The following is a 26,608-nucleotide window of genomic DNA, read 5'->3' as shown; positions in this document are numbered from 1 at the left end:
TTGTGGGGTATGCATGGGTGTCCGAGCTGTGTGCAAGTATTTTAAAAACAGACAGCTCGATACATTTAGCCTGTCAACACATCTTACAAAAACAAGTAGTGCTGAAGTCAATCTCTCTTCCACTTTGAGCCATGAGAGATTGACATGCATATCATTAATATTAGCTCTCTGTGTACTTTTAAGGGCCAGCCGTGCTGCCCTGTTCCGAGCCAACTGCAATTTTGCTTGTTAAGGCAGATCAGTGCTTTATTATGGACAGATGTCTCCCAAACTTAGCTACTGTTGTATCAATATATTTTGACCATGACAGTTTACAATGCAGGATTACTCCAAGCAGTTTAGTCACCACATTATTCATTACGAGATGTAGTTGAGGTTTAGGGTTTAGTGAATGATTTGTCTCATATACAATACTTTAAGCTTTGTAAATATTTAGGGCTAACTTATGTCGGACGACAATAGAATGACAATACAATGTTCATGATGTCACCGTGACAACTGTCGATAGACTATAAACCAGCCTTTAGTCTTAATCTTTGGTTGTTTAGCACATGGCCTCATATGGGAATCTTAAAGAGATGGGTGGGACTAAGGCTTAAGAGGGTGTGAATGATGCTGAATGGGTGTAGACAAAGAAGAAGCTCTCCAGTAGGTGTACCAAAAACATTCAAGAGACATTTTCTCAAAGGTGGAGTTACAAGTCTATCAACTTTCAAAGCAGAATAACTTTCCCATTGTTCCTCAACTGTAATGTATGATATACACATTTCTAACTCGGAGTCTCTCCTTTTAACCAATGTAAAAACACAATTACAAACCTTTCAAATCTCTTATTCCCCAACATGGGGACAATTGAAGGGACCCCCAACCCCGGAAATTGTTTTGGTAAATTTCAGTGTTTTTGGGGTCTGCTGCATCTCGGGCTCTGTAGTAGTCACATTGTTTCTGACTCCTTTCTTAACTTTCTCAACTTTCTAATAGTACTAAGTATGAGTTTGTAGGACTTAAAGTTTTGAAAGCTAAATTTACTTTATGATGGTAGTATACAATATTATGCATTGTTTAGAAAATGCCACCAGAGGGGGTCAGAGTTTTAATAGATCATCTCTTTCATAATTCAGACATTTAAAATAATCATGACATAAAAATCCCACCAGTGAATTGAAGTGATGAAGAACAAGTTAAAACATACCACACAGTGTTGCTAGAGAATATCTTCAACAAAAGAATCAGGCATTAGGGAATACACTTATTTACATGTAAGCAATACAGTATTTACACAAAGTCCAATTCAATGTTTGCACATGTGCTCGATTTCACACCAGAGGAATGCTGTAGTCACAGTTTCCCCTCGTATCTCAACGTTCCACATTGGTTAACTACATTTATTGGTACGTGTTACATTCATGGACGTAGATCTCCAATAATGTACATAAAGGATCAAGTTAAATAAAGTAAGGCACAGACTTGTAGACATGTTCTCTTTAGAAATATGTAACTAAATATGAACAAACTCCAGCGACGTCCCAATGTCCATTCTAGCAGACTGTAAATTAACCCCTAAAAACGAGTGCCAGATCAATGTCTGCTCAATATTTGGACTCTCGTAAAAAAAAAAAAGAAGATCTTTCAAACCTCACTGTATATTTAACAGTTTAGTGTGACTTATTTTGACAGCAGATTTTTTTTTTGCCTTCTCTGATATAAGGTCAAAGGGTATATGGGAAACGGGCACGGGAGAAAAAGGAAAATAACTTTTTGTGAAGGAGGTTGTTCCAAGTATTCAAGAAAACAACGTCAAACTTAGCACCTAACTGGAAAGAGAGCAAGGTATTTACTGTTTTTCAATATTGGTCTTATTTCAAATCTAATTATTTTTGAACGTACACTGAACGGATATTTGTGTTGTAACTGATGTTCTAAAGTCTGCTAGCAATATGACGTTATTAGCTGTAGCCTAGCGCCACTTTGTGCTGGCTAATATAGTAGTTCATCTCGCGCCACATTAGCAAGCAATTAGCATCGTAATCAACTATTTGGGGTAGACATTCTCATACATATTGATGCATTTGATGTATGAAGCACGCTAATGTAAAGTTGTGTAAAAGTGTATTGTTTGCGGACTGTATTGTAAGAGCATTTTTGGTTTGTTTCTCCATCAGCTCTTACGGTGTGTTTATGGAAATGGTACCGCATTAAACTTTCATGAACCATCAGTTTGAGAGTTGACCATTCTTTCTGCTGCTACACACACACACACCACTGAGAATGCATAGCCAATACATTGCTTCACTCCGAGTGATATTGCAACAGAGCCCCAGGTACTCAAATGAGGCCAAACACATGACTGAAACAACAGTCACCATGACATCTGAACTCCTTCATTACTGGATCTTAGAAGTATCCGTCTGTTGTAGCACAACCTCAGCTAATGTATCAACAACGTGCTAATGTTCCCCAATACACAGCAAAGCCAAAGATATTGGCAAGCTGTATTAGGGCATTTCATGATGCCCTTAAAAAAAGGTATAGTATAGGTCAGTTGTGTGTTGTGAAAGTGACGTATATGAATTGGCAAAAGGTCCCAGAACTGTCTGTGCTATCGTGTGAACTCCCGGTTATACCTTGATGCCACAAACAGACGGGTACCCAGCAGTGTTAATTTTGGCATCTATTTTAGAATTAGTTTGTCTTTTTACTAAAATGGCTTTTCATCTTAGTCACATTTTAGTCATTTTATCCTTCTTAGTTTAAGATTATCAGTCCAAACTCTGGACAATTTATGTCTGGTTTTAGTCACAGTCATTTAGTCATTTTTCCATTAAATAATTAATATTTAGGCTACCCCTAACTTCCACCATGTGCATATTCTGCGAATCAATTGAAAAAGGGGAGAATCTGAGTTTTCCAGCAATGCCAGAATTATTGTTGTACTCCTGATATTCAGTAAATAGCAGTAGTATTTCCAATCGGGTAAAAATGAACTGCAACTCGCATTTGCGGAACGCGAGAGTAGCAACACAGATGAATATCAGCGCAAATGGCAAAATATGGCTTTGGAAGTGATCAAAGCAAAAATGGCCAGTTTGAACATTGGTTCTTAACAGAATAGAGGTTAGCTACAATTTAGAAGTTCCCTGCCTGCGCATCAGATGAAAAGAGAGACGATTGAAGTGACCGCCGGGAGCTGTGTATGTTGGAAGGGCGGGCAGGGCTATAATAAGCTCAAGTAGACTGCGCACATGAAAGAACGTTCATTCTGTCAGAGAGACGATTGCATTAAAAGGCATGCATGCTTCTGATTGGACGAAACAGATCAGAAGGAGCGTCATGTCAAATCGAATGACCATTAGTCTCAGGTGAACTTCTCATCTTGTTACATTTAACGTCAACTAAAATTAAAAACTATTTGTAAGTTGATTTTTTTCCCCCCTGGGCGTCTTGTCATAGTTTTAGTCAGGAAAAATAAGTTGTGGCCGAATATTTTTCGTTATTGTTGACAAAATGACCTCTGCTAAGTTCGTAATAGTTAGAATCAGTATATGTACCGGAATGCAGCCCAACAATTGTTGTTACAAGTCTTATCTCTGACTGAATGAGAGGAGTAAATACTGCATACAAGATAGGGGACTCTGCCCCAATTATCTCTCCTTCCTCTCAAAGTGTGCACTTGTTAACTTCCCTTCACCAATATTAAAGGTAATGACTGGTATAAGAAACTAGCCCGTGCCTCCATTAATTCAACTATTTTAGATTTGTGGGAAGTAGTGAACACTTCAGGAGAAAGGAGACATTATTGGGATGTACCCAGAGAAAGTCCTGATGGGAGGAATAACACTCGGGAGCATCCCAAATAGCACCCTATTCCCTACACACACACACACACTACTAACCAATAGTAGTGCACTAAAGGTCTATAGGAAATAGAATGCCACTTGGGACACACACTTATTTGCAACAGAAATTAAAATGAATGTTTTTGTTTTTATTGGACAACTTGAGGAAGTCTCTCCATGTTTCAATCTGTTTTCTTCTGTTTGGGGCCTAATTAATAGATCCTGATGGTCCTGGACCCATTTATCAAGGTGGGGTGTTGATCTACAATCACTGTTCTCCGCGTCTATAATAATGTGTTTCATTACGCAAAAATTGATCTCGGATCAGCACTCCTAATGGGAGACGCTTGACACATACGGCCCGTGATCACACCATGCCTTCTACAGTCTCTAGTTTGGGGGCTATGGGTATGGTATCAGCCACTGGTAGTCTCTCCTGTTCCTGGCAGGCCACCTGGTAATCCTGTAGGACCTTCACCACGGCACTGTGGCCAAACTGCATGGCATCATCGAGGGGAATGTTGCCCCACCTGGAGGGAGGTGGTAGAGATGAGACAGAAGACAGATGAAGCATGTCAGAAGTTATTCAAAAATAACTACCTCTCAATAAAGACAATGGCCACAGAGGACCGAATGAGATGGAGAAATAAGACATGAGAGGCTGGGAAAATAGTAGCTACGGGATGTTGTTAGGTTGGAGGAAACGTCAATAGAGATTGCTATAGATGGATGGAGGGGTAGATGAATACTACCGTACCGGTCTTTCACAAAGGGGTTCACTTTGCAGGCGTCTGTTAGGAACCGTACCACATCCACATGGCCTGAGGACAAAGCACAAAAGAGGTATCTTAGCCCGGTAACACTTGCTAAGAGGCACACATACATAATTCCTTATGATACAGTTCTACTGCATTATAACACTTGCTAGAAGCTGTAATAACAACTCATAAGTATCTATAACATCACTATGCAGCATTATAAGACATTTTATTTTATTTAACCTTTATTTTATCAGGGAATCATACAGATGAGCCCTGAATTATATAAATGACAGAAACCACATACATCAATATAAATACAAAATGCAAACAGAAAGAAAAACACGGTCATAAAAAAACAAACACATTCATCAGTAATAAGGTCCTCAATCAGCTGTCTGAATTACCCAAGAGGCACCAGAACATCACATTCATCAGTAATACGGTCCTCAATCAGCTGTCTGAATTACCCAAGAGGCACCAGAACATCACATTCATCAGTAATACGGTCCTCAATCAGCTGTCTGAATTACCCAAGAGGCACCAGAACATCACATTCATCAGTAATACGGTCCTCAATCAGCTGTCTGAATTACCCAAGAGGCACCAGAACATCACATTCATCCGTAATAAGGTCCTCAATCAGCTGTCTGAATTACCCAAGAGGCACCAGAACATCACATTCATCAGTAATAAGGTCCTCAATCAGCTGTCTGAATTACCCAAGAGGCACCAGAACATCACATTCATCAGTAATAAGGTCCTCAATCAGCTGTCTGAATTACCCAAGAGGCACCAGAACATCACATTGAAGAACATTTTGAAGAGCCAATGCCACCAGTGGAGAGAAACTCACCCTCACCAGCAGCCACGTGTAGCGCGGTCCTAGAGTCATAGTCCTTCAGCTCCATGTCCATCAATGACAGAGCAAACCTCAGAGGATAGGAGACAAGCTATATTCTACATAGTATTCCTCATTTCAAAGAGTTACTGTGAAGGATTAGTAGCTAGGAGAGAGTGACATCAAGAGTTACTATGAAGGATTAGCAGCTAGGAGAGAGAGTGACATCAATAGTTACTGTGAAGGATTAGTAGTGAGAAGAGAGTGACATCCAGAGTTACTGTGAAGGATTAGTAGTGAGAAGAGAGTGACATCCAGAGTTACTGTGAAGGATTAGTAGTGAGAAGAGAGTGACATCCAGAGTTACTGTGAAGGATTAGTAGTGAGAAGAGAGTGACATCCAGAGTTACTGTGAAGGATTAGTAGTGAGAAGAGAGTGACATCCAGAGTTACTGTGAAGGATTAGTAGAGAGGAGAGAGTGTGACATCAATAGTTATGGTGAAGGATTAGTAGAGAAGAGTGTGAGTGACATCAAGAGTTACTGTGAAGGATTAGAACTTAGGAGAGAGTGACATCCAGAGTTACTGTGAAGGATTAGTAGAGGAGTGACACCGATAGTTACTGTGAAGGATTAGCAGAGAGGAGAGAGAGTGACATCAAGAGTTACTGGGAGAGTGACATCAAGAGTTACTGTGAAGGATTTTAGTAGTTAGGAGAGAGAGTGACATCAAGAGTTACTGTGAACGATTTTAGTAGTTAGGAGAGAGAGTGACATCAAGAGTTACTGTGAAGGATTAGTAGAGAGGAGAGAGAGTGACATCAAGAGTTACTGTGAAGGATTAGTAGAGAGGAGAGAGAGTGACATCAAGAGATACCTGTGAAGGATTTTAGTAGTTAGGAGAGAGAGTGACATCAAGAGTTACTGTGAAGGATTAGTAGAGAGGAGAGAGAGTGACATCAATAGTTATTGTGAAGGATTAGTAGAGAGGAGAGAGAGTGACATCAATAGTTATTGTGAAGGATTAGTAGAGAGGAGAGAGAGTGACATCTCCAGCATGTGACTTCGGGTTGAAACTAAGTAAAACATAAACCCTCCTTCTGTCGACTCCTTTATTTGGTATTTTACCTTCTGAGGGCTGACACATCTCCACTGTAGGCTGCAAACATCAGGCTCACCACAGATTTGTTCTACAGATTTAGCAGAGATAAATACACCTTAGACTGGGCGGGACACCGGGAGACAACACCGCCCCCATGTCAGTCACAGTGCTCATCATAACAAGAGCAAACTTCAACCTCAATTCATTTTCTAGCAAATATGTTCAATTGTTGGTATGTTTACCGTAACAATTCCACAACAACTACCTAATACACACAAATCTAAGTAAAGGGATGGAATAAGAGTATATATATTTATGTGTATATATTCTATTCCTTTACTTAGATTTGTGTGTATTAGGTAGTTGTTGTGGAATTGTTAGATTACTTGTTAGATATTACTGCACTGTTGGAACTAGAAGCACAAGCATTTCGCTACACTCGCAATAACATCTGCTAACCATGTGTATGTGACCAATACAATTTGATTAGATTTTCATAAAAAGCGCTCATAACTCTCAAAATCCCTTACCCTATCATCCCCGTCCTGCCTTCGAGGGTCCTGCTTCTTGACCAAGTGTCTCAGGTTGTCATAGTTGTGGAAGTTAAACGAAGACACCAGCTCCTGCAAGACCAAGACAGAAAAAGCAGATAGTTATGGGGAAGCGAAAACTTGATACATGTTGCATGTGGTTAACGCTATTTAAAGAGTACCTATATGAGGACTTCGTAACACATTCATACAGAGTACACAAGCATTTCTCACTCTGTACATGCAAGTGCTCACTCTGTACAAGTAATTCAGTCATTGTGTCATACATCATGTGTAAAATGGGCTACCTGGCAGAAGTGTATTCCCCGGACACTGTTTCCAACCCTGTCTAACGGAGGAGACCAACACATCACTCCCATGACGTTAGGAACCACCAACAGAACTGCTCCTGACACCCCAGACTTAGCAGGCAAGCCCACCTGGGAGAGAAGCATACAGGTGCCATACAGGTTATGATCAAAGTGTCCGTTAAAACCATCCAACTAAAGATACTATTAATACATGGTATTTAAAACAGTTTACTAAATGACTAATACAGATACAGTGTATTCAGGAAGTATTCAGATCCCTTCACTTTTCCCACATTTTGTTACGTTACAGCCTTATTCTAAAATTTCCTCAATTTACACTCAATACCCCATAATGACAATGCAAAATAAGGTTTGTAGACATTTTTGCAAATGTATTAAAAATAAAAAACAGATACCTTATTTACATAGGTATTCAGAACATTTGCTATGAGACTATAATTTGAGATCAGGTGCATCCTGTTTCCATTGATCATCCTTGAGATGTTTCTACAACTTAATTGGAGTCCACCTGTGGTAAATTCAATTGATTGGACATGATTTGGAAAGGTACACACCTGTCTATATAAGGTCCCACAGTTGACAGTGCATGTCAGAGCAAAAACCAAGCCATGAGGTCGAAGGAATTGTCCGTAGAGCTCTGAGTCAGCATTGTGTCGAGGCACAGATCAGGAGAATGGTACCAAAAAATGTTTGCAGTATTGAAGGTCCCCAAGAACTCAGTGGACTCAATCATTCTTAAATGGAAGAAGTTTGGAACCACCAAGACTCTTCCTATAGTTGGCCACCTGGCCAAACTGAGCAAGAAAGTGACCAAAAACCCAATGGTCACTCTGACAGAACTCCAGAGTTCCTCTGTGGAGATGGGAGAACCTTCCAGAAGGACAACCATCTCTGCAGCACTGAATATTAGCCCGGCTGGCTAAAACCGGCACTTTTACTGAAACGTTGATTAATGTGCACTGTCCCTGTAAAAATCAAATAAACTCAACTCAACCAATCAGGCCTTTATGTTTTGTATGTGGCCAGACAAACGCTTGTAGCGTCATACCAAAGAAAACTCAGGGCTGTAATCGCTGCCAAAGATGCTTCAACAAAGTACTGAGTAAAGGTGTCTGAATACTATGGTTGCAAAGGTGTGGAAAACTTTCCGGTAAATTTCTTGATTTTTTTTCGGATTTTTTTTTTAAACAGTTAAGCCCTGGAATTTGAGGAATTTTGCTTAAATTCATTAAAAAAGTTAGTTTATAACAGTGAACCTTTTTGTGGGATACACAAGGCAATTCTAAGTCTTGTGGCATATTTTGGTTAAACTATCCCCAATTCAATGGAATTGCAACCCTCTGCATGCACAGTGCATTCTTCCATCACATGTACAGCTGATTTTCAAGATCTTGCACACTATTGAGATGCTATTGAGCCCACACTACTACACTGTCTGAGCCAGGGACTACATACTGTCTGAGCCAGGGACTACATGCTTTCTGGTAAGTTTTGATTACAATACTGGATGAGGTGAATATATTTTAAATGACACACATTCTTTTTTTTTACTAGTAAATAGTAGCCTACAGCAAAGTGTGTTTAAATCATTTCTAACTTTTTAACAATTACTGCTAGTTAGTTTTTGCTACAATGTGCGTTTTAGCTTACTTGAGCCTGCTAACTGAGGAGTGTTAATTCACCTGTTTCCAAACATGTTTAATTTTAAAACATTTATCTTACAAAGGAGTTGTTTAGTCTAACTGATTAACTATTTATCTGTATATGGAATTGTATTTTTACATTTTCTTTACTCATCTTTACAGGAAAATGTCACGGGCACTATGTGATGTGTGGAGACATTTCACTGCAGCTAATGTAGAAGGAAAAGCTGTGTACATTTGCAAATACTTTGCCAAATCATATGTGAAGAATATAAACAAAAATGCAGAATCATCTGGTCAAGTGCATAAAGTTCCCTCAGCGCTCACAACAAGCAACCTCTGACAAAAGACCCTCTACTTCTATTCGAGGTGAAAATTATGAATCAGACACCTTATTGATAGCAACAGCTCATGGTCCTCCTGGAATCAGAAGGTTTTTTTTGACTCAATGGAGGAACGTAGTCAGAGAAATGCTGATGAATGTCTTGCTTGAGCTGTGTATGGAACTGGTTCAACTCTGATGCTCACAGGCAATGTGTATTGGAAGAGATTTCTGAATGTTCTTCGCCCAGCATACACCCCTCCAACCAGACATGCTTTATCTACTCATTTGCTGAATGCAGAGTTCAAAAGAGTTTAAGTGAAGGTCGAGCAAATCATAGAGAAAGCAGACTGTATTGCAATCATCTCTGATGGGTGGTCGAATGTTCGTGGGCAAGGAATAATTAACTACATCATCTCTACCCCTCAACCAGTATTTTACAAGAGCACAGACACAAGGCACAACAGACACACTGGTCTCCACATTGCAGATAGGCTGAAGGCAGTCATCAATGACCTTGGACCATAGAAGGTATTTGCACTGGTGACAAACAATGCTGCGAACATGAAGGCTGCTTGGTCTAAAGTGGAGGAGTCCTACCCTCACATCACACCCATTGGCTGTGCTGCTCATGCATTGAATCTGCTCCTCAAAGACATCATGGCACTGAAAACAATGGATACACTCTACAAGAGAGCCAAGGAAATGGTTAGGTATGTGAAGGGTCATCAAGTTATAGCAGCAATCTACCTCACCAAGCAAAGTGAGATGAATAAGAGCACCACATTGAAGCTGCCCAGCAACACCCATTGGGGTGGCGTTGCCATCATGTTTGACAGTCTTCTGGAGGGGAAGGAGTCTCTCCAAGAAATGGTCATATCAGTCTGCCGATATGGAGAGCCCCATCAAGAGGATCCTCCTGGATGATGTATTTTGAGAGTGGTAAGCAGCCTGAAACTGCCGTAGCCATTGCACGGATTGAGGGAGACAATGTCATCCTGTCTGATGTTCAGACTCTGCTTGCAGATATAAGAGAAGAAATCCGTACTGCCCTGCTCACTTCACTGTTGCTCCAAGCCGTGGAAACTGCAGTTCTGAAATAGATCAAGAAGCCCATACACGCAGCAGCATACATGTTGGACCCAAGTATGCTGGCAAGAGCATCCTGTCTGGTGCAGAGATCAACAAGGCCTATGGTGTCATCACTACCATGTCTTGCCACCTTGGCCTGGATGAGGGTAAGGTTCTTGACAGTCTGGTGAAGTACACTTCCAAGTAAGGGCTTTGGGATGGAGTTGCAATATGGCAGTCGTGCCAACGTATCTCATCAGCCACCTGGTGGAAGGGACTTTGTGGATCTGCTCTTTCCCGTTGCCTCCATCATCCTCCAAATCCCACCAACATCAGCAGAGCGCAACCGGTCCTTATTTGGGATGTGGCGGATGAATCAGAATTAGTTGGGTGACATATATAAATAAGATGTTTTATTTATATAATATGCTTATGTGAGATACTTGTCATTAGAATGTATCCTTTTGGACTATAGTGTTGGCAGTTGCACTTTTCCCTCAGCTAGGGCTCAGTCACTTGGGGCCCAGACTACTTTATGACTATATTCATTACTACTGTATAACTACTATATGACAACTATATAACTACTTTACGACTACTATATAACTACTTTATGACTACTATATAACTACTATATAACTACTGTATAACTACTATATGACAACTATATAACTACTATATAACTACTGTATAACTACTATATGACAACTATATAACTACTTTACGACTACTTTATGACTACTATATAACTACTATATAACTACTTCATGACTACTATATAACTACTTTATGACTACTATATAACTACTTTATGACTACTATATAACTACTATATAACTACTTCATGACTACTATATAACTACTTTATGACTACTATATAACTATTTTAAAACTTCTTTGACTACTTTATAACTACTATGACTCCTGTTTAATAACTACTATATGACTTCTATTTAACTACTATGACTACTATATAACTACTATATGACTTCTATATGACTACTTTATAACTACTATGACTACTTTATAACTACTATATGACTACTATGACTACTGTTTAATAACTACTATATGACTACAGTATGACTACTTTATAACTATTATATGACTACTTTATAACTATTATATGACTACTTTATAACTACTATATGACTACTGTATAACTACTATTATATGACTACTTTATAACTACTATATGACTACTGTATAACTACTGTATGACTACTGTATAACTACTGTATAACTACTGTTTAATAACTACCATATGACTACAGTATGAGTACTATATGACTACTGTATAACTACAGTATGACTACAGTATGACTTACATGGAAGGCCATCTGTCCAGAGAAGTCGTACATGCCGCAAGAGTGCATGAGACTCAGGGTGTTCCTTACAGCCTCGGCACTCAGGACGCGCTCGCCGGTGATTGGGCAGATCCCCCCGTGGGCCAGCGTGGCGGCCATGACACTCCCAGACTCACAGGTCACCTCTATGGAACACAGCTGAAAGGAAATCATTTATTTACTCAAACAATGATATAGAGAGAGAAACATGTAGGCTCCGTTTCCCAGACACATATTAAGCCTAGTACTGAACTAAGAAGTCTATGGAGAATCTCCATTGAAATAACTTTTTTAGTCGAGGACTAAGCCTAATTTATGTCTGGGAAACCGCTCCAGTGTCTGTGACTCATATGCACTGCAAGTAAATAGGGTAATGCTTTATGATAACGTTCAGTCACAAATCAGCATAATGACGCACTACCAGAAATAGCAAAACCACATACACTATCACAGTGTGATAAAGTTTACCCGAGGAAGTGTAGTTTACCTGGAAATAGAAGTCCAGCGCATCAATCATTTCGGCCCCAGTGGGAAAACACTGCAGATGGAAATCAGTTCCTATGATCAATATTTCATACTGGTACAGAATATCTCAAATATTATTATCACATAACCATCACACAGTGAGGGATCAAAACCGTTCTGGTGCACAAAACTCCTGACCTGAGTAGTAGCTAGAAAGTTATCAGGAGGTGTGTCCCAGAACTACTGTAATTAAAATGTTCCCATCGCCACTGTCCCTCACTGACCTTCTTCTCTTTGAGGTAGTATCCAATTGCAAAATTTCTGTCGCCTGTTTCTTTTTCAGACTGGAACCTGAGACACAGAGAGTCAACAACAACATCAATAATATAAAAAACAGAGAGAATAACTCTGCTTTCGAAAACGAAGACATGAACTAAAACTCACGTGGCATTGCTGAACCCCACGTACTCTCGACCGGCCATCTTCTTGATAAACTCCATCATCTGAGGAGAGGATGAGAGATATCGTATATTAATATATTGTAAGGTATCATGTTGCATTGTATAGGACTACGTTAGAATGATACTGAATGATGACACACATTAAGTCTATCTACTTACATAGTCAAACTTCTCTGCCTTATTTGAACCGGGCTGGTGACACACAGAAAGACAGACAGAACAGCAGTGTAAACGATAAGTCACCACATCAAAACCTTTTCAGTAGTCAGCCACCGGGTGGCGATGTTCTACAGGGCTTCGGGACTCAGTAGGCTCAACACACTTTTAACAGTATGAATGATCACACATCTTGAAGTCCTAATGTCTACTCCTGTACAAGGTGACAAAAACAAGCAGTTATCACAGTAGACGGTGTCTGAATAAAGACACTGGTTATCTGAAGTCTCAGGATATTACAGGAACTCTCTGTAGTACAGCTGCAATAATTCACCTGTTCCAAAGCAACAGGACCTGGTCTGAAAGAGGTGTATCACTGACCCAGCATTGAGAGGTTAAAGGTGGATTTGGTTCGGAATAAATTTTTTAAGGGGGCTGGCTACTTTATATAAATTATAGAGCATAGCTGTGATGGCCCAAGTGAACCCAAATGTCCAGTATTGGGGTATAAATAAGATTGTTTGCGTCACAAAGAAGCATTACACAGTAATAGTTTTATTTAAGTATATCTATTAAATTAAAGATGAATTCTGAACCGATAGGCAGAAATCAGACTTAAACCCTCCTGTTATTCCTTCAGGCTAACTTCCACCTGGAGCCCCCTTTGCCTGGGGCCTCCTTTGCCTGGGGCCCCCTTTGCCTGGGGCCCCCTTTGCCTGGGGCCCCATATGCCTGGGGCCCCCGCTGTCTTTATAGCAGTTATATATAGCTATATATCAGTTAAACTCGCCTGCTCTGTCCATGTACCTTTCTCTCTCTCTGCCTGGGATAACAACACACACGCACCACCTCTCCAAAGTGCTCCGTTAATTGGTTAAACTGATGGTCCCACCGGTCCCAGGGTCCCTCCCCAGCACGGTGTGAGGGTGATGGTCCCACCGGTCCCAGGGTCCCTCCCCAGCACGGTGTGGGGGTGATGGTCCCACCGGTCCCAGGGTCCCTCCCCAGCACGGTGTGGGGGTGATGGTCCCACCGGTCCCTCCCCAGCACGGTGTGGGGGTGATGGTCCCACCGATCCCAGGGTCCCTCCCCAGCACGGTGTGGGGGTGATGGTCCCACCGGTCCCAGGGTCCCTCCCCAGCACGGTGTGAGGGTGATGGTCCCACCGGTCCCAGGGTCCCTCCCCAGCACGGTGTGGGGGTGATGGTCCCACCGGTCCCAGGGTCCCTCCCCAGCACGGTGTGGGGGTGATGGTCCCACCGGTCCCTCCCCAGCACGGTGTGGGGGTGATGGTCCCACCGATCCCAGGGTCCCTCCCCAGCACGGTGTGGGGGTGATGGTCCCACCGGTCCCAGGGTCCCTCCCCAGCACGGTGTGAGGGTGATGGTCCCACCGGTCCCAGGGTCCCTCCCCAGCACGGTGTGAGGGTGATGGTCCCACCGGTCCCAGGGTCCCTCCCCAGCACGGTGTGGAGGTGATGGTCCCACCGGTCCCAGGGTCCCTCCCCAGCACGGTGTGGGGGTGATGGTCCCACCGGTCCCAGGGTCCCTCCCCAGCACGGTGTGGGGGTGATGGTCCCACCGGTCCCAGGGTCCCTCCCCAGCACGGTGTGAGGGTGATGGTCCCACCGGTCCCAGGGTCCCTCCCCAGCACGGTGTGGGGGTGATGGTCCCACCGGTCCCAGGGTCCCTCCCCAGCACGGTGTGGGGGTGACAGGAGAGCAGTAAAGCTGGCAGAACCAGGGTCAACACTACCGACTACCCTACCGACTACCCTACTGTACATGTGACTACGATCTACCTTACGTGCCAGAGAGGCCGTGTGTGTGTGTTTAGAGCTGCATGTTTCAACGGGACAAAGCCAAACCCACGTCAGCTTTGGGTCAAAGATTTACAGATGACCTGGATCTTGGTTTGTTGTGTACATTTGCTTGTAAAACACTGAGTGGATTTAGCAAATAATGACAGTGATGAATATCACTGATGCATCATTGAGAGTGGATGTTTTAAGGGGAATATTTAAAGTCAGACAGGATATACTCTCACCATGTGTAGTGTGGTCTGTCTAGTTACAGGATATACTCACACCATGTGTAGTGTGGTCTGTCTAGTTACAGGATATATTCACACCATGTGTAGTGTGGTCTGTCTAGTTACAGGATATACTCTCACCATGTGTAGTGTGGTCTGTCTAGTTACAGGATATACTCACCATGTGTAGTGTGGTCTGTCTAGTTACAGGATATATTCTCACCATGTGTAGTGTGGTCTGTCTAGTTACAGGATATATTCACACCATGTGTAGTGTGGTCTGTCTAGTTACAGGATATATTCACACCATGTGTAGTGTGGTCTGTCTAGTTAAAGGATATACTCACACCATGTGTAGTGTGGTCTGTCTAGTTACAGGATATACTCACACCATGTATAGTGTGGTCTGTCTAGTTACAGGATATACTCTCACCATGTGTAGTGTGGTCTGTCTAGTTACAGGATATACTCTCACCATGTGTAGTGTGGTCTGTCTAGTTACAGGATATATTCACACCATGTGTAGTGTGGTCTGTCTAGTTACAGGATATACTCACACCATGTGTAGTGTGGTCTGTCTAGTTACAGGATATACTCACACCATGTATAGTGTGGTCTGCCTAGTTACAGGATATACTCACACCATGTGTAGTGTGGTCTGTCTAGTTACAGGATATATTCACACCATGTGTAGTGTGGTCTGTCTAGTTACAGGATATATTCACACCATGTGTAGTGTGGTCTGTCTAGTTACAGGATATACTCACACCATGTGTAGTGTGGTCTGCCTAGTTACAGGATATATTCACACCATGTGTAGTGTGGTCTGTCTAGTTACAGGATATACTCACACCATGTATAGTGTGGTCTGTCTAGTTACAGGATATACTCACACCATGTATAGTGTGGTCTGCCTAGTTACAGGATATATTCACACCATGTGTAGTGTGGTCTGCCTAGTTACAGGATATACTCACACCATGTGTAGTGTGGTCTGTCTAGTTACAGGATATACTCACACCATGTATAGTGTGGTCTGTCTAGTTACAGGATATACTCACACCATGTATAGTGTGGTCTGCCTAGTTACAGGATATATTCACACCATGTGTAGTGTGGTCTGTCTAGTTACAGGATATACTCACACCATTTATAGTGTGGTCTGTCTAGTTACAGGATATATTCACACCATGTGTAGTGTGGTCTGTCTAGTTACAGGATATATTCACACCATGTGTAGTGTGGTCTGTCTAGTTACAGGATATACTCACACCATGTATAGTGTGGTCTGTCTAGTTACAGGATATACTCACACCATGTGTAGTGTGGTCTGTCTAGTTACAGGATATATTCACACCATGTGTAGTGTGGTCTGTCTAGTTACAGGATATACTCACACCATGTATAGTGTGGTCTGTCTAGTTACAGGATATACTCACACCATGTGTAGTGTGGTCTGTCTAGTTACAGGATATATTCTCACCATGTATAGTGTGGTCTGTCTAGTTACAGGATATATTCACACCATGTGTAGTGTGGTCTGTCTAGTTACAGGATATACTCACACCATGTGTAGTGTGGTCTGCCTAGTTACAGGATATATTCACACCATGTGTAGTGTGGTCTGTCTAGTTACAGGATATACTCACACCATTTATAGTGTGGTCTGTCTAGTTACAGGATATATTCACACCATGTGTAGTGTGGTCTGTCTAGTTACAGGATATATTCACACCATGTGTAGTGTGGTCTGTCTAGTTACAGGATATACTCACACCATGTATAGTGTGGTCTGTCTAGTTACAGGATATACTCACACCATGTGTAGTGTGGTCTGTCTAGTTACAGGATATATTCACACCATGTGTAGTGTGGTCTGTCTAGTTACAGGATATACTCACACCATGTATAGTGTGGTCTGTCTAGTTACAGGATATACTCACACCATGTGTAGTGTGGTCTGTCTAGTTACAGGATATATTCTCACCATGTATAGTGTGGTCTGTCTAGTTACAGGATATACTCACACCATGTATAGTGTGGTCTGCCTAGTTACAGGATATATTCACACCATGTATAGTGTGGTCTGTCTAGTTACAGGATATACTCACACCATGTATAGTGTGGTCTGCCTAGTTACAGGATATATTCACACCATGTGTAGTGTGGTCTGCCTAGTTACAGGATATATTCACACCATGTGTAGTGTGGTCTGTCTAGTTACAGGATATATTCACACCATGTGTAGTGTGGTCTGTCTAGTTACAGGATATATTCACACCATGTGTAGTGTGGTCTGTCTAGTTATAGGATATATTCACACCATGTGTAGTGTGGTCTGTCTAGTTACAGGATATACTCACACCATGTGTAGTGTGGTCTGTCTAGTTACAGGATATACTCACACCATGTATAGTGTGGTCTGTCTAGTTACAGGATATATTCACACCATGTGTACTGTGGTCTGCCTAGTTACAGGATATACTCACCATGTGTAGTGTGGTCTGTCTAGTTACAGGATATATTCACACCATGTGTAGTGTGGTCTGTCTAGTTACAGGATATACTCACCATGTGTAGTGTGGTCTGTCTAGTTACAGGATATACTCACACCATGTATAGTGTGGTCTGTCTAGTTACAGGATATATTCACACCATGTGTAGTGTGGTCTGCCTAGTTACAGGATATATTCTCACCATGGGTAGTGTGGTCTGTCTAGTTACAGGATATACTCACACCATGTGTAGTGTGGTCTGTCTAGTTACAGGATATACTCACACCATGTATAGTGTGGTCTGTCTAGTTACAGGATATATTCACACCATGTATAGTGTGGTCTGTCTAGTTACAGGATATATTCACACCATTTATAGTGTGGTCTGTCTAGTTACAGGATATATTCACACCATGTATAGTGTGGTCTGTCTAGTTACAGGATATACTCACACCATGTGTAGTGTGGTCTGTCTAGTTACAGGATATACTCACCATGTGTAGTGTGGTCTGTCTAGTTACAGGATATACTCTCCCCATGTGTAGTGTGGTCTGCCTAGTTACAGGATATACTCACACCATGGGTAGTGTGGTCTGTCTAGTTACAGGATATACTCACACCATGTATAGTGTGGTCTGTCTAGTTACAGGATATATTCACACCATGTATAGTGTGGTCTGTCTAGTTACAGGATATATTCACACCATGTGTAGTGTGGTCTGTCTAGTTACAGGATATATTCACACCATGTGTCGTGTGGTCTGTCTAGTTACAGGATATATTCACACCATGTGTAGTGTGGTCTGTCTAGTTACAGGATATATTCACACCATGTGTAGTGTGGTCTGTCTAGTTACAGGATATACTCACACCATGTATAGTGTGGTCTGTAGACTGTCTAGTTACAGGATATACTCACACCATGTATAGTGTGGTCTGTAGACTGTCTGTCTAGTTACCTTGATAAGAGAGCTAATCACAATGGCTCCAGCATTCACCATGGGGTTGTGGGGTTTGTCTAGGCACACAAAACACAAGTTGGTTATTATCAGAGTTAAGACAGAGTACAGTATGGTCACAGAAGTACAATGATGCTTCACTATTTGGAGACTAAGTCTTTCTTCGAGAGCTGACATCACGTCCACGTGGTAGAAAGTAGAAGATCCTATCAACCTGAACTTACGTGGTCTTAACTTGTACTGAAATCAAATCATATTTGTCCACCAAACTAACAAAACACCCGCAAGACAGTAATGTACAGCAACAGGAGCAAAGGGTTCCCTTACCCACCTTCCTCATCCAGGTAGAGCTTGTTGAATTTGAGTCCGCTGGGCTCCATCCCCACATAGCGGTGTACCTTCTCTGTCCCAGCCTCGTGGATGGCCACAGCATACTCCAGTGGCTTCACACACGACTGGAGACAGAAGGGCTGCTTAGTGTCCCCTACTGAGTGTCTGGGGGGAGAGGAGGGATAGACAGAGGGTGGGAAAAGGCCATTAGTAAAGAGGAAATAAAGGAAGAAAGAGAGAGAGGACCAGAGAAACAGAGGAAAAAGAGAGAGAGAGAGGACCAGAGGAAGAAAGAGAGAGAGAGAGAGAGGACCAGCGGAAGAAAGAGAGAGAGAGAGAGAGGACCAGAGGAAGAAAGAGAGAGAGAGAGAGAGGACCAGAGGAAGAAAGAGAGAGAGAGAGAGAGGACCAGAGGAAGAAAGAGAGAGAGAGAGAGAGAGGACCAGAGGAAGAAAGAGAGAGAGAGAGAGAGGACCAGAGGAAGAAAGAGAGAGAGAGAGAGAGAGGACCAGAGGAAGAAAGAGAGAGAGAGAGAGGACCAGAGGAAGAAAGAGAGAGAGAGAGGACCAGAGGAAGAAAGAGAGAGTGAGAGAGGACCAGAGGAAGAAAGAGAGAGTGAGAGAGGACCAGAGGAAGAAAGAGAGAGTGAGAGAGGACCAGAGGAAGAAAGAGAGAGAGAGAGAGGACCAGAGGAAGAAAGAGAGAGTGAGAGAGGACCAGAGGAAGAAAGAGAGAGAGAGAGAGGACCAGAGGAAGAAAGAGAGAGAGAGAGAGGACCAGAGGAAGAAAGAGAGTGAGAGAGGACCAGAGGAAGAAAGAGAGAGAGAGAGAGGACCAGAGGAAGAAAGAGAGAGTGAGAGAGGACCAGAAGAAGAAAGAGAGAGTGAGAGAGGACCAGAAGAAGAAAGAGAGAGTGAGAGAGGACCAGAGGAAAAAAGAGAGAGAGAGAGAGGACCAGAGGAAGAAAGAGAGAGTGAGAGAGGACCAGAGGAAAAAAGAGAGAGAGAGCGAGGACCAGAGGAATAAAAAGAGAGTGAGAGAGGACCAGAGGAAGAAAGAGAGAGAGAGAGAGAGAGGACCAGAGGAAGAAAGAGAGAGAGAGAGGACCAGAGGAAGAAAGAGAAAGAGAGAGAGGACCAGAGGGGAAAAAAAGAGAGAGAGAGAGACCAGAGGAAGAAAGAGAGAGATGACCAGAGGAAGAAAGAGAGAGATGACCAGAGGAAGAAAGAGAGAGATGACCAGAGGAAGAAAGAGAGAGAGGACCAGTGGAAGAAAGAGAGAGAGGACCAGTGGAAGAAAGAGAGAGAGAGGACCAGAGGAAGAAAGAGAGAGAGGACCAGAGGAAGAAAGAGAGAGAGGACCAAAGGAAGAAAGAGAGAGAGAGAGAGAGGACCAGAGGAAGAAAGAGAGAGAGAGAGAGGACCAGAGGAAGAAAGAGAGAGCGAGGACCAGAAGAAGAAAGACAGCGAGGACCAGAGGAAGAAAGAGAGAGTGAGAGAGGACCAGAGGAAGAAAGAGAGAGTGAGAGAGGACCAGAGGAAGAAAGAGAGAGTGAGAGAGGACCAGAGGAAAAAAGAGAGAGTGAGAGAGGACCAGAGGAAAAAAGAGAGAGAGAGAGAGGGCCAGAGGGAAAAAGAGAGAGTGAGAGAGAGGACCAGAGGAAGAAAGAGAGAGAGAGAGAGGACCAGAGGAATAAAGAGAGAGTGAGAGAGGACCAGAGGAAGAAATAGAGAGTGAGAGAGGACCAGAGGAAGAAAGAGAGAGTGAGAGAGGACCAGAGGAAGAAAGAGAGAGAGAGAGAGGACCAGAGGAAAAAAAAAGAGAGAGCGAGGACCAGAGGAAAAAAAAAGAGAGAGCGAGGACCAGAGGAAGAAAGAGAGAGTGAGAGAGGACCAGAGGAAGAAAGAGAGAGTGAGAGAGGACCAGAGGAAGAAAGAGAGAGTGAGAGAGGACCAGAGGAAGAAAGAGAGAGTGAGAGAGGACCAGAGGAAAAAAGAGAGAGTGAGAGAGGACCAGAGGAAGAAAGAGAGAGAGAGAGCGAGGACCAGAGGAAAAAAAAGAGAGAGAGAGAGGACCAGAGGAATAAAGAGAGAGTGAGAGAGAGGACCAGAGGAATAAAGAGAGAGTGAGAGAGGACCAGAGGAATAAAGAGAGAGTGAGAGAGGACCAGAGGAATAAAGAGAGAGTGAGAGAGGACCAGAGGAATAAAGAGAGAGTGAGAGAGGACCAGAGGAATAAAGAGAGAGTGAGAGAGGACCAGAGGAATAAAGAGAGAGTGAGAGAGGACCAGAGGAATAAAGAGAGAGTGAGAGAGGACCAGAGGAATAAAGAGAGAGTGAGAGAGGACCAGAGGAAGAAAGAGAGAGAGAGAGAGAGGACCAGAGGAAGAAAGAGAGAGAGAGAGAGAGGACCAGACGAAGAAAGAGAGAGTGAGAGAGGACCAGAGGAAAAAAGAGAGAGAGAGAGAGAGAGGACCAGAGGAAGAAAGAGAGAGAGTGAGAGAGGACCAGAGGAAAAAAGAGAGAGAGTGAGAGAGGACCAGAGGAAAAAAGAGAGAGAGTGAGAGAGGACCAGAGGAAGAAAGAGAGAGTGAGAGAGGACCAGAGGAAGAAAGAGAGAGAGAGAGAGGACCAGAGGAAGAAAGAGAGAGTGAGAGAGGACCAGAGGAAAAAAGAGAGAGAGAGAGAGGACCAGAGGAAGAAAGAGAGAGAGAGAGCGAGGACCAGAGGAAAAAAAAGAGAGAGAGAGAGGACCAGAGGAATAAAGAGAGAGTGAGAGAGGACCAGAGGAAGAAAGAGAGTGAGAGAGGACCAGAGGAAGAAAGAGAGAGTGAGAGAGAGGACCAGAGGAAGAAAGAGAGAGTGAGAGAGAGGACCAGAGGAAGAAAGAGAGAGTGAGAGAGAGGACCAGAGGAATAAAGAGAGAGAGAGAGAGGACCAGAGGAATAAAGAGAGAGTGAGAGAGGACCAGAGGAAGAAAGAGAGAGTGAGAGAGGACCAGAGGAAGAAAGAGAGAGTGAGAGAGGACCAGAGGAAGAAAGAGAGAGAGAGAGAGAGGACCAGAGGAAAAAAAAGAGAGTGAGAGGACCAGAGGAAGAAAGAGAGAGAGAGCGAGGACCAGAGGAAGAAAGAGAGAGTGAGAGAGGACCAGAGGAAGAAAGAGAGAGTGAGAGAGGTCCAGAGGAAAAAAGAGAGAGTGAGAGAGGACCAGAGGAAAAAAGAGAGAGAGAGAGCGAGGACCAGACGAAAAAAGAGAGAGTGAGAGAGGACCAGAGGAAGAAAGAGAGAGAGAGAGAGGACCAGAGGAAGAAAGAGAGAGTGAGCGAGGACCAGAGGAAAAAAGAGAGAGAGAGGACCAGAGGAAGAAAGAGAGAGAGAGAGAGAGGACCAGAGGAAGAGAGAGAGAGAGAGGACCAGAGGGAAAAAAAGAGAGTGAGAGGACCAGAGGAAGAAAGAGAGAGAGAGAGGACCAGAGGAAGAAAGAGAGAGTGAGAGAGGACCAGAGGGGGGAAAAAAAGAGAGAGAGACCAGAGGAAGAAAGAGAGAGATGACCAGAGGAAGAAAGAGAGAGAGGACCAGTGGAAGAAAGAGAGAGAGAGGACCAGAGGAAGAAAGAGAGAGAGGACCAGAGGAAGAAAGAGAGAGAGGACCATAGGAAGAAAGAGAGAGAGAGGACCAGAGGAAGAAAGAGAGAGTGAGAGAGGACCAGAGGAAGAAAGAGAGAGTGAGAGAGAGGACCAGAGGAATAAAGAGAGAGAGAGAGAGGACCAGAGGAATAAAGAGAGAGTGAGAGAGGACCAGAGGAAGAAAGAGAGAGTGAGAGAGGACCAGAGGAAGAAAGAGAGTGAGAGAGGACCAGAGGAAGAAAGAGAGAGAGAGAGAGAGGACCAGAGGAAAAAAAAGAGAGTGAGAGGACCAGAGGAAGAAAGAGAGAGAGAGCGAGGACCAGAGGAAGAAAGAGAGAGTGAGAGAGGACCAGAGGAAGAAAGAGAGAGTGAGAGAGGTCCAGAGGAAAAAAGAGAGAGTGAGAGAGGACCAGACGAAAAAAGAGAGAGAGAGAGCGAGGACCAGACGAAAAAAGAGAGAGTGAGAGAGGACCAGAGGAAGAAAGAGAGAGAGAGAGGACCAGAGGAAGAAAGAGAGAGTGAGAGAGGACCAGAGGAAAAAAGAGAGAGAGAGAGAGGACCAGAGGAAGAAAGAGAGAGAGAGAGAGGACCAGAGGAAGAAAGAGAGAGAGAGAGGACCAGAGGGAAAAAAAGAGAGTGAGAGGACCAGAGGAAGAAAGAGAGAGAGAGAGGACCAGAGGAAGAAAGAGAGAGTGAGAGAGGACCAGAGGGGGAAAAAAAAGAGAGAGAGACCAGAGGAAGAAAGAGAGAGATGACCAGAGGAAGAAAGAGAGAGAGGACCAGTGGAAGAAAGAGAGAGAGAGGACCAGAGGAAGAAAGAGAGAGAGGACCAAAGGAAGAAAGAGAGAGAGAGAGGACCAGAGGAAGAAAGAGAGAGAGAGAGGACCAGAGGAAGAAAGAGAGAGAGAGAGGACCAGAGGAAGAAAGAGAGAGAGAGAGAGGACCAGAGGAAGAAAGAGAGAGAGAGAGAGGACCAGAGGAAGAAAGAGAGAGAGAGAGAGGACCAGAGGAAGAAAGAGAGAGAGAGAGATGACCAGAGGAAGAAAGAGAGAGAGAGAGATGACCAGAGGAAGGAAGAGAGAGAGGACCAGTGGAAGAAAGAGAGAGAGGACCAGTGGAAGAAAGAGAGAGAGAGAGGACCAAAGGAAGAAAGAGAGAGAGAGAGGACCAGAGGAAGAAAGAGAGAGAGAGAGGACCAGAGGAAGAAAGAGAGAGAGAGAGGACCAGAGGAAGAAAGAGAGAGAGAGAGGACCAGAGGAAGGAAGAAAGAGAGAGAGAGAGGACCAGAGGAAGGAAGAAAGAGAGAGAGAGAGGACCAGAGGAAGAAAGAGAGAGAGAGAGAGAGAGGACCAGAGGAAGAAAGAGAGAGAGAGAGAGAGAGGACCAGAGGAAGAAAGAGAGAGAGAGAGAGAGGACCAGAGGAAGAAAGAGAGAGAGAGAGAGAGAGAGGACCAGAGGAAGAAAGAGAGAGAGAGAGAGAGAGAGGACCAGAGGAAGAAAGAGAGAGAGAGAGAGGACCAGAGGAAGAAAGAGAGAGAGAGAGAGGACCAGAGGAAGAAAGAGAGAGAGAGAGAGGACCAGAGGAAGAAAGAGAGAGAGAGAGAGAGGACCAGAGGAAGAAAGAGAGAGAGAGAGAGGACCAGAGGAAGAAAGAGAGAGAGAGAGAGGACCAGAGGAAGAAAGAGAGAGAGAGAGAGGACCAGAGGAAGAAAGAGAGAGAGAGAGAGGACCAGAGGAAGAAAGAGAGAGAGAGAGAGGACCAGAGGAAGAAAGAGAGAGAGAGAGAGACCAGAGGAAGAAAGAGAGAGATGACCAGAGGAAGAAAGAGAGAGATGACCAGAGGAAGAAAGAGAGAGATGACCAGAGGAAGAAAGAGAGAGAGGACCAGTGGAAGAAAGAGAGAGAGGAACAGTGGAAGAAAGAGAGAGAGGACCAGAGGAAGAAAGAGAGAGAGGACCAAAGGAAGAAAGAGAGAGAGAGAGGACCAGAGGAAGAAAGAGAGAGAGAGAGAGGACCAGAGGAAGAAAGAGAGAGAGAGAGAGGACCAGAGGAAGAAAGAGAGAGAGAGAGAGGACCAGAGGAAGAAAGAGAGAGAGAGAGAGGACCAGAGGAAGAAAGAGAGAGTGAGAGAGGACCAGAGGGAAAAAAAAGAGAGAGAGGACCAGAGGAAGAAAGAGAGAGAGAGAGAGACCAGAGGAAGAAAGAGAGAGATGACCAGAGGAAGAAAGAGAGAGATGACCAGAGGAAGGAAGAGAGAGAGGACCAGTGGAAGAAAGAGAGAGAGGAACAGTGGAAGAAAGAGAGAGAGGACCAGAGGAAGAAAGAGAGAGAGGACCAAAGGAAGAAAGAGAGAGAGGACCAGAGGAAGAAAGAGAGAGAGAGAGAGGACCAGAGGAAGAAAGAGAGAGAGAGAGAGAGGACCAGAGGAAGAAAGAGAGAGAGAGAGAGAGAGGACCAGAGGAAGAAAGAGAGAGAGAGAGAGAGAGGACCAGAGGAAGAAAGAGAGAGAGAGAGAGAGAGGACCAGAGGAAGAAAGAGAGAGAGAGAGAGAGAGGACCAGAGGAAGAAAGAGAGAGAGAGAGAGAGGACCAGAGGAAGAAAGAGAGAGAGGACCAGAGGAAGAAAGAGAGAGATGACCAGAGGAAGAAAGAGAGAGAGGACCAGTGGAAGAAAGAGAGAGAGGACCAGTGGAAGAAAGAGAGAGAGAGAGAGGACCAGAGGAATAAAGAGAGAGAGAGAGAGAGGACCAGAGGAATAAAGAGAGAGAGAGAGAGGGGACCAGAGGAATAAAGAGAGAGAGAGAGAGAGGACCAGAGGAATAAAGAGAGAGAGAGAGAGAGAGGACCAGAGGAATAAAGAGAGAGAGAGAGAGAGGACCAGAGGAATAAAGAGAGAGAGAGGACCAGAGGAATAAAGAGAGAGAGAGAGAGAGAGAGGACCAGAGGAATAAAGAGAGAGAGAGAGAGGACCAGAGGAATAAAGAGAGAGAGAGAGAGAGAGAGGACCAGAGGAATAAAGAGAGAGAGAGAGAGGACCAGAGGAATAAAGAGAGAGAGAGAGAGAGAGGACCAGAGGAATAAAGAGAGAGAGAGAGGACCAGAGGAATAAAGAGAGAGAGAGAGAGAGGACCAGAGGAATAAAGAGAGAGAGAGAGAGAGGACCAGAGGAATAAAGAGAGAGAGAGAGAGAGGACCAGAGGAATAAAGAGAGAGAGAGAGAGAGGACCAGAGGAATAAAGAGAGAGAGAGAGAGAGGACCAGAGGAATAAAGAGAGAGAGAGAGAGGACCAGAGGAATAAAGAGAGAGAGGGGACCAGAGGAATAAAGAGAGAGAGAGGACCAGAGGAAGAAAGAGAGAGAGAGAGAGGACCAGAGGAATAAAGAGAGAGAGAGGACCAGAGGAATAAAGAGAGAGAGAGGACCAGAGGAATAAAGAGAGAGAGAGGACCAGAGGAATAAAGAGAGAGAGAGAGAGAGAGGACCAGAGGAATGAAGAGAGAGAGAGAGATGACCAGAGGAAGGAAGAGAGAGAGGACCAGTGGAAGAAAGAGAGAGAGGACCAGTGGAAGAAAGAGAGAGAGAGAGGACCAAAGGAAGAAAGAGAGAGAGAGAGGACCAGAGGAAGAAAGAGAGAGAGAGAGGACCAGAGGAAGAAAGAGAGAGAGAGAGGACCAGAGGAAGAAAGAGAGAGAGAGAGGACCAGAGGAAGGAAGAAAGAGAGAGAGAGAGGACCAGAGGAAGGAAGAAAGAGAGAGAGAGAGGACCAGAGGAAGAAAGAGAGAGAGAGAGAGAGAGGACCAGAGGAAGAAAGAGAGAGAGAGAGAGAGAGGACCAGAGGAAGAAAGAGAGAGAGAGAGAGAGGACCAGAGGAAGAAAGAGAGAGAGAGAGAGAGAGAGGACCAGAGGAAGAAAGAGAGAGAGAGAGAGAGAGAGGACCAGAGGAAGAAAGAGAGAGAGAGAGAGGACCAGAGGAAGAAAGAGAGAGAGAGAGAGGACCAGAGGAAGAAAGAGAGAGAGAGAGAGGACCAGAGGAAGAAAGAGAGAGAGAGAGAGAGGACCAGAGGAAGAAAGAGAGAGAGAGAGAGGACCAGAGGAAGAAAGAGAGAGAGAGAGAGGACCAGAGGAAGAAAGAGAGAGAGAGAGAGGACCAGAGGAAGAAAGAGAGAGAGAGAGAGGACCAGAGGAAGAAAGAGAGAGAGAGAGAGGACCAGAGGAAGAAAGAGAGAGAGAGAGAGACCAGAGGAAGAAAGAGAGAGATGACCAGAGGAAGAAAGAGAGAGATGACCAGAGGAAGAAAGAGAGAGATGA

The 26,608-nt window shown here is 43.9% G+C and overlaps 1 protein-coding gene across 6 annotated transcripts in view; it reads right to left on the bottom strand.

The window, feature by feature from the left end:
- Positions 1-1,080: 1,080 nt before the first annotated feature.
- LOC129815739 (glutaminase kidney isoform, mitochondrial-like) overlaps positions 1,081-26,608 on the bottom strand; it is a 42,806-nt gene continuing 17,278 nt past the window's right edge. For 4 of the 6 annotated variants that reach the window (XM_055869815.1, XM_055869816.1, XM_055869818.1 and 1 more), the window contains 13 exons: positions 18,678-18,841; positions 18,347-18,405; positions 12,866-12,898; positions 12,690-12,748; positions 12,530-12,596; positions 12,268-12,318; positions 11,763-11,939; positions 7,375-7,506; positions 7,067-7,159; positions 6,563-6,624; positions 5,451-5,527; positions 4,594-4,657; positions 1,081-4,366 (listed from right to left, as the gene is read on the bottom strand). In XM_055869815.1, coding sequence (XP_055725790.1) covers positions 4,204-4,366; positions 4,594-4,657; positions 5,451-5,527; positions 6,563-6,624; positions 7,067-7,159; positions 7,375-7,506; positions 11,763-11,939; positions 12,268-12,318; positions 12,530-12,596; positions 12,690-12,748; positions 12,866-12,898; positions 18,347-18,405; positions 18,678-18,841 — 1,201 coding nt within the window. In that variant the 3' untranslated portion in view covers positions 1,081-4,203. The other 2 variants (XR_008753465.1, XR_008753466.1) reach the window with 2 other exon arrangements.

Source organism: Salvelinus fontinalis, chromosome 18, assembly GCF_029448725.1.
Source record: "Salvelinus fontinalis isolate EN_2023a chromosome 18, ASM2944872v1, whole genome shotgun sequence".
Lineage (NCBI taxonomy): Eukaryota > Metazoa > Chordata > Actinopteri > Salmoniformes > Salmonidae > Salvelinus > Salvelinus fontinalis.
The sequence above is the reverse complement of the archived record's forward strand: the minus strand, read 5'-3'. Positions and strand labels throughout refer to the sequence as shown.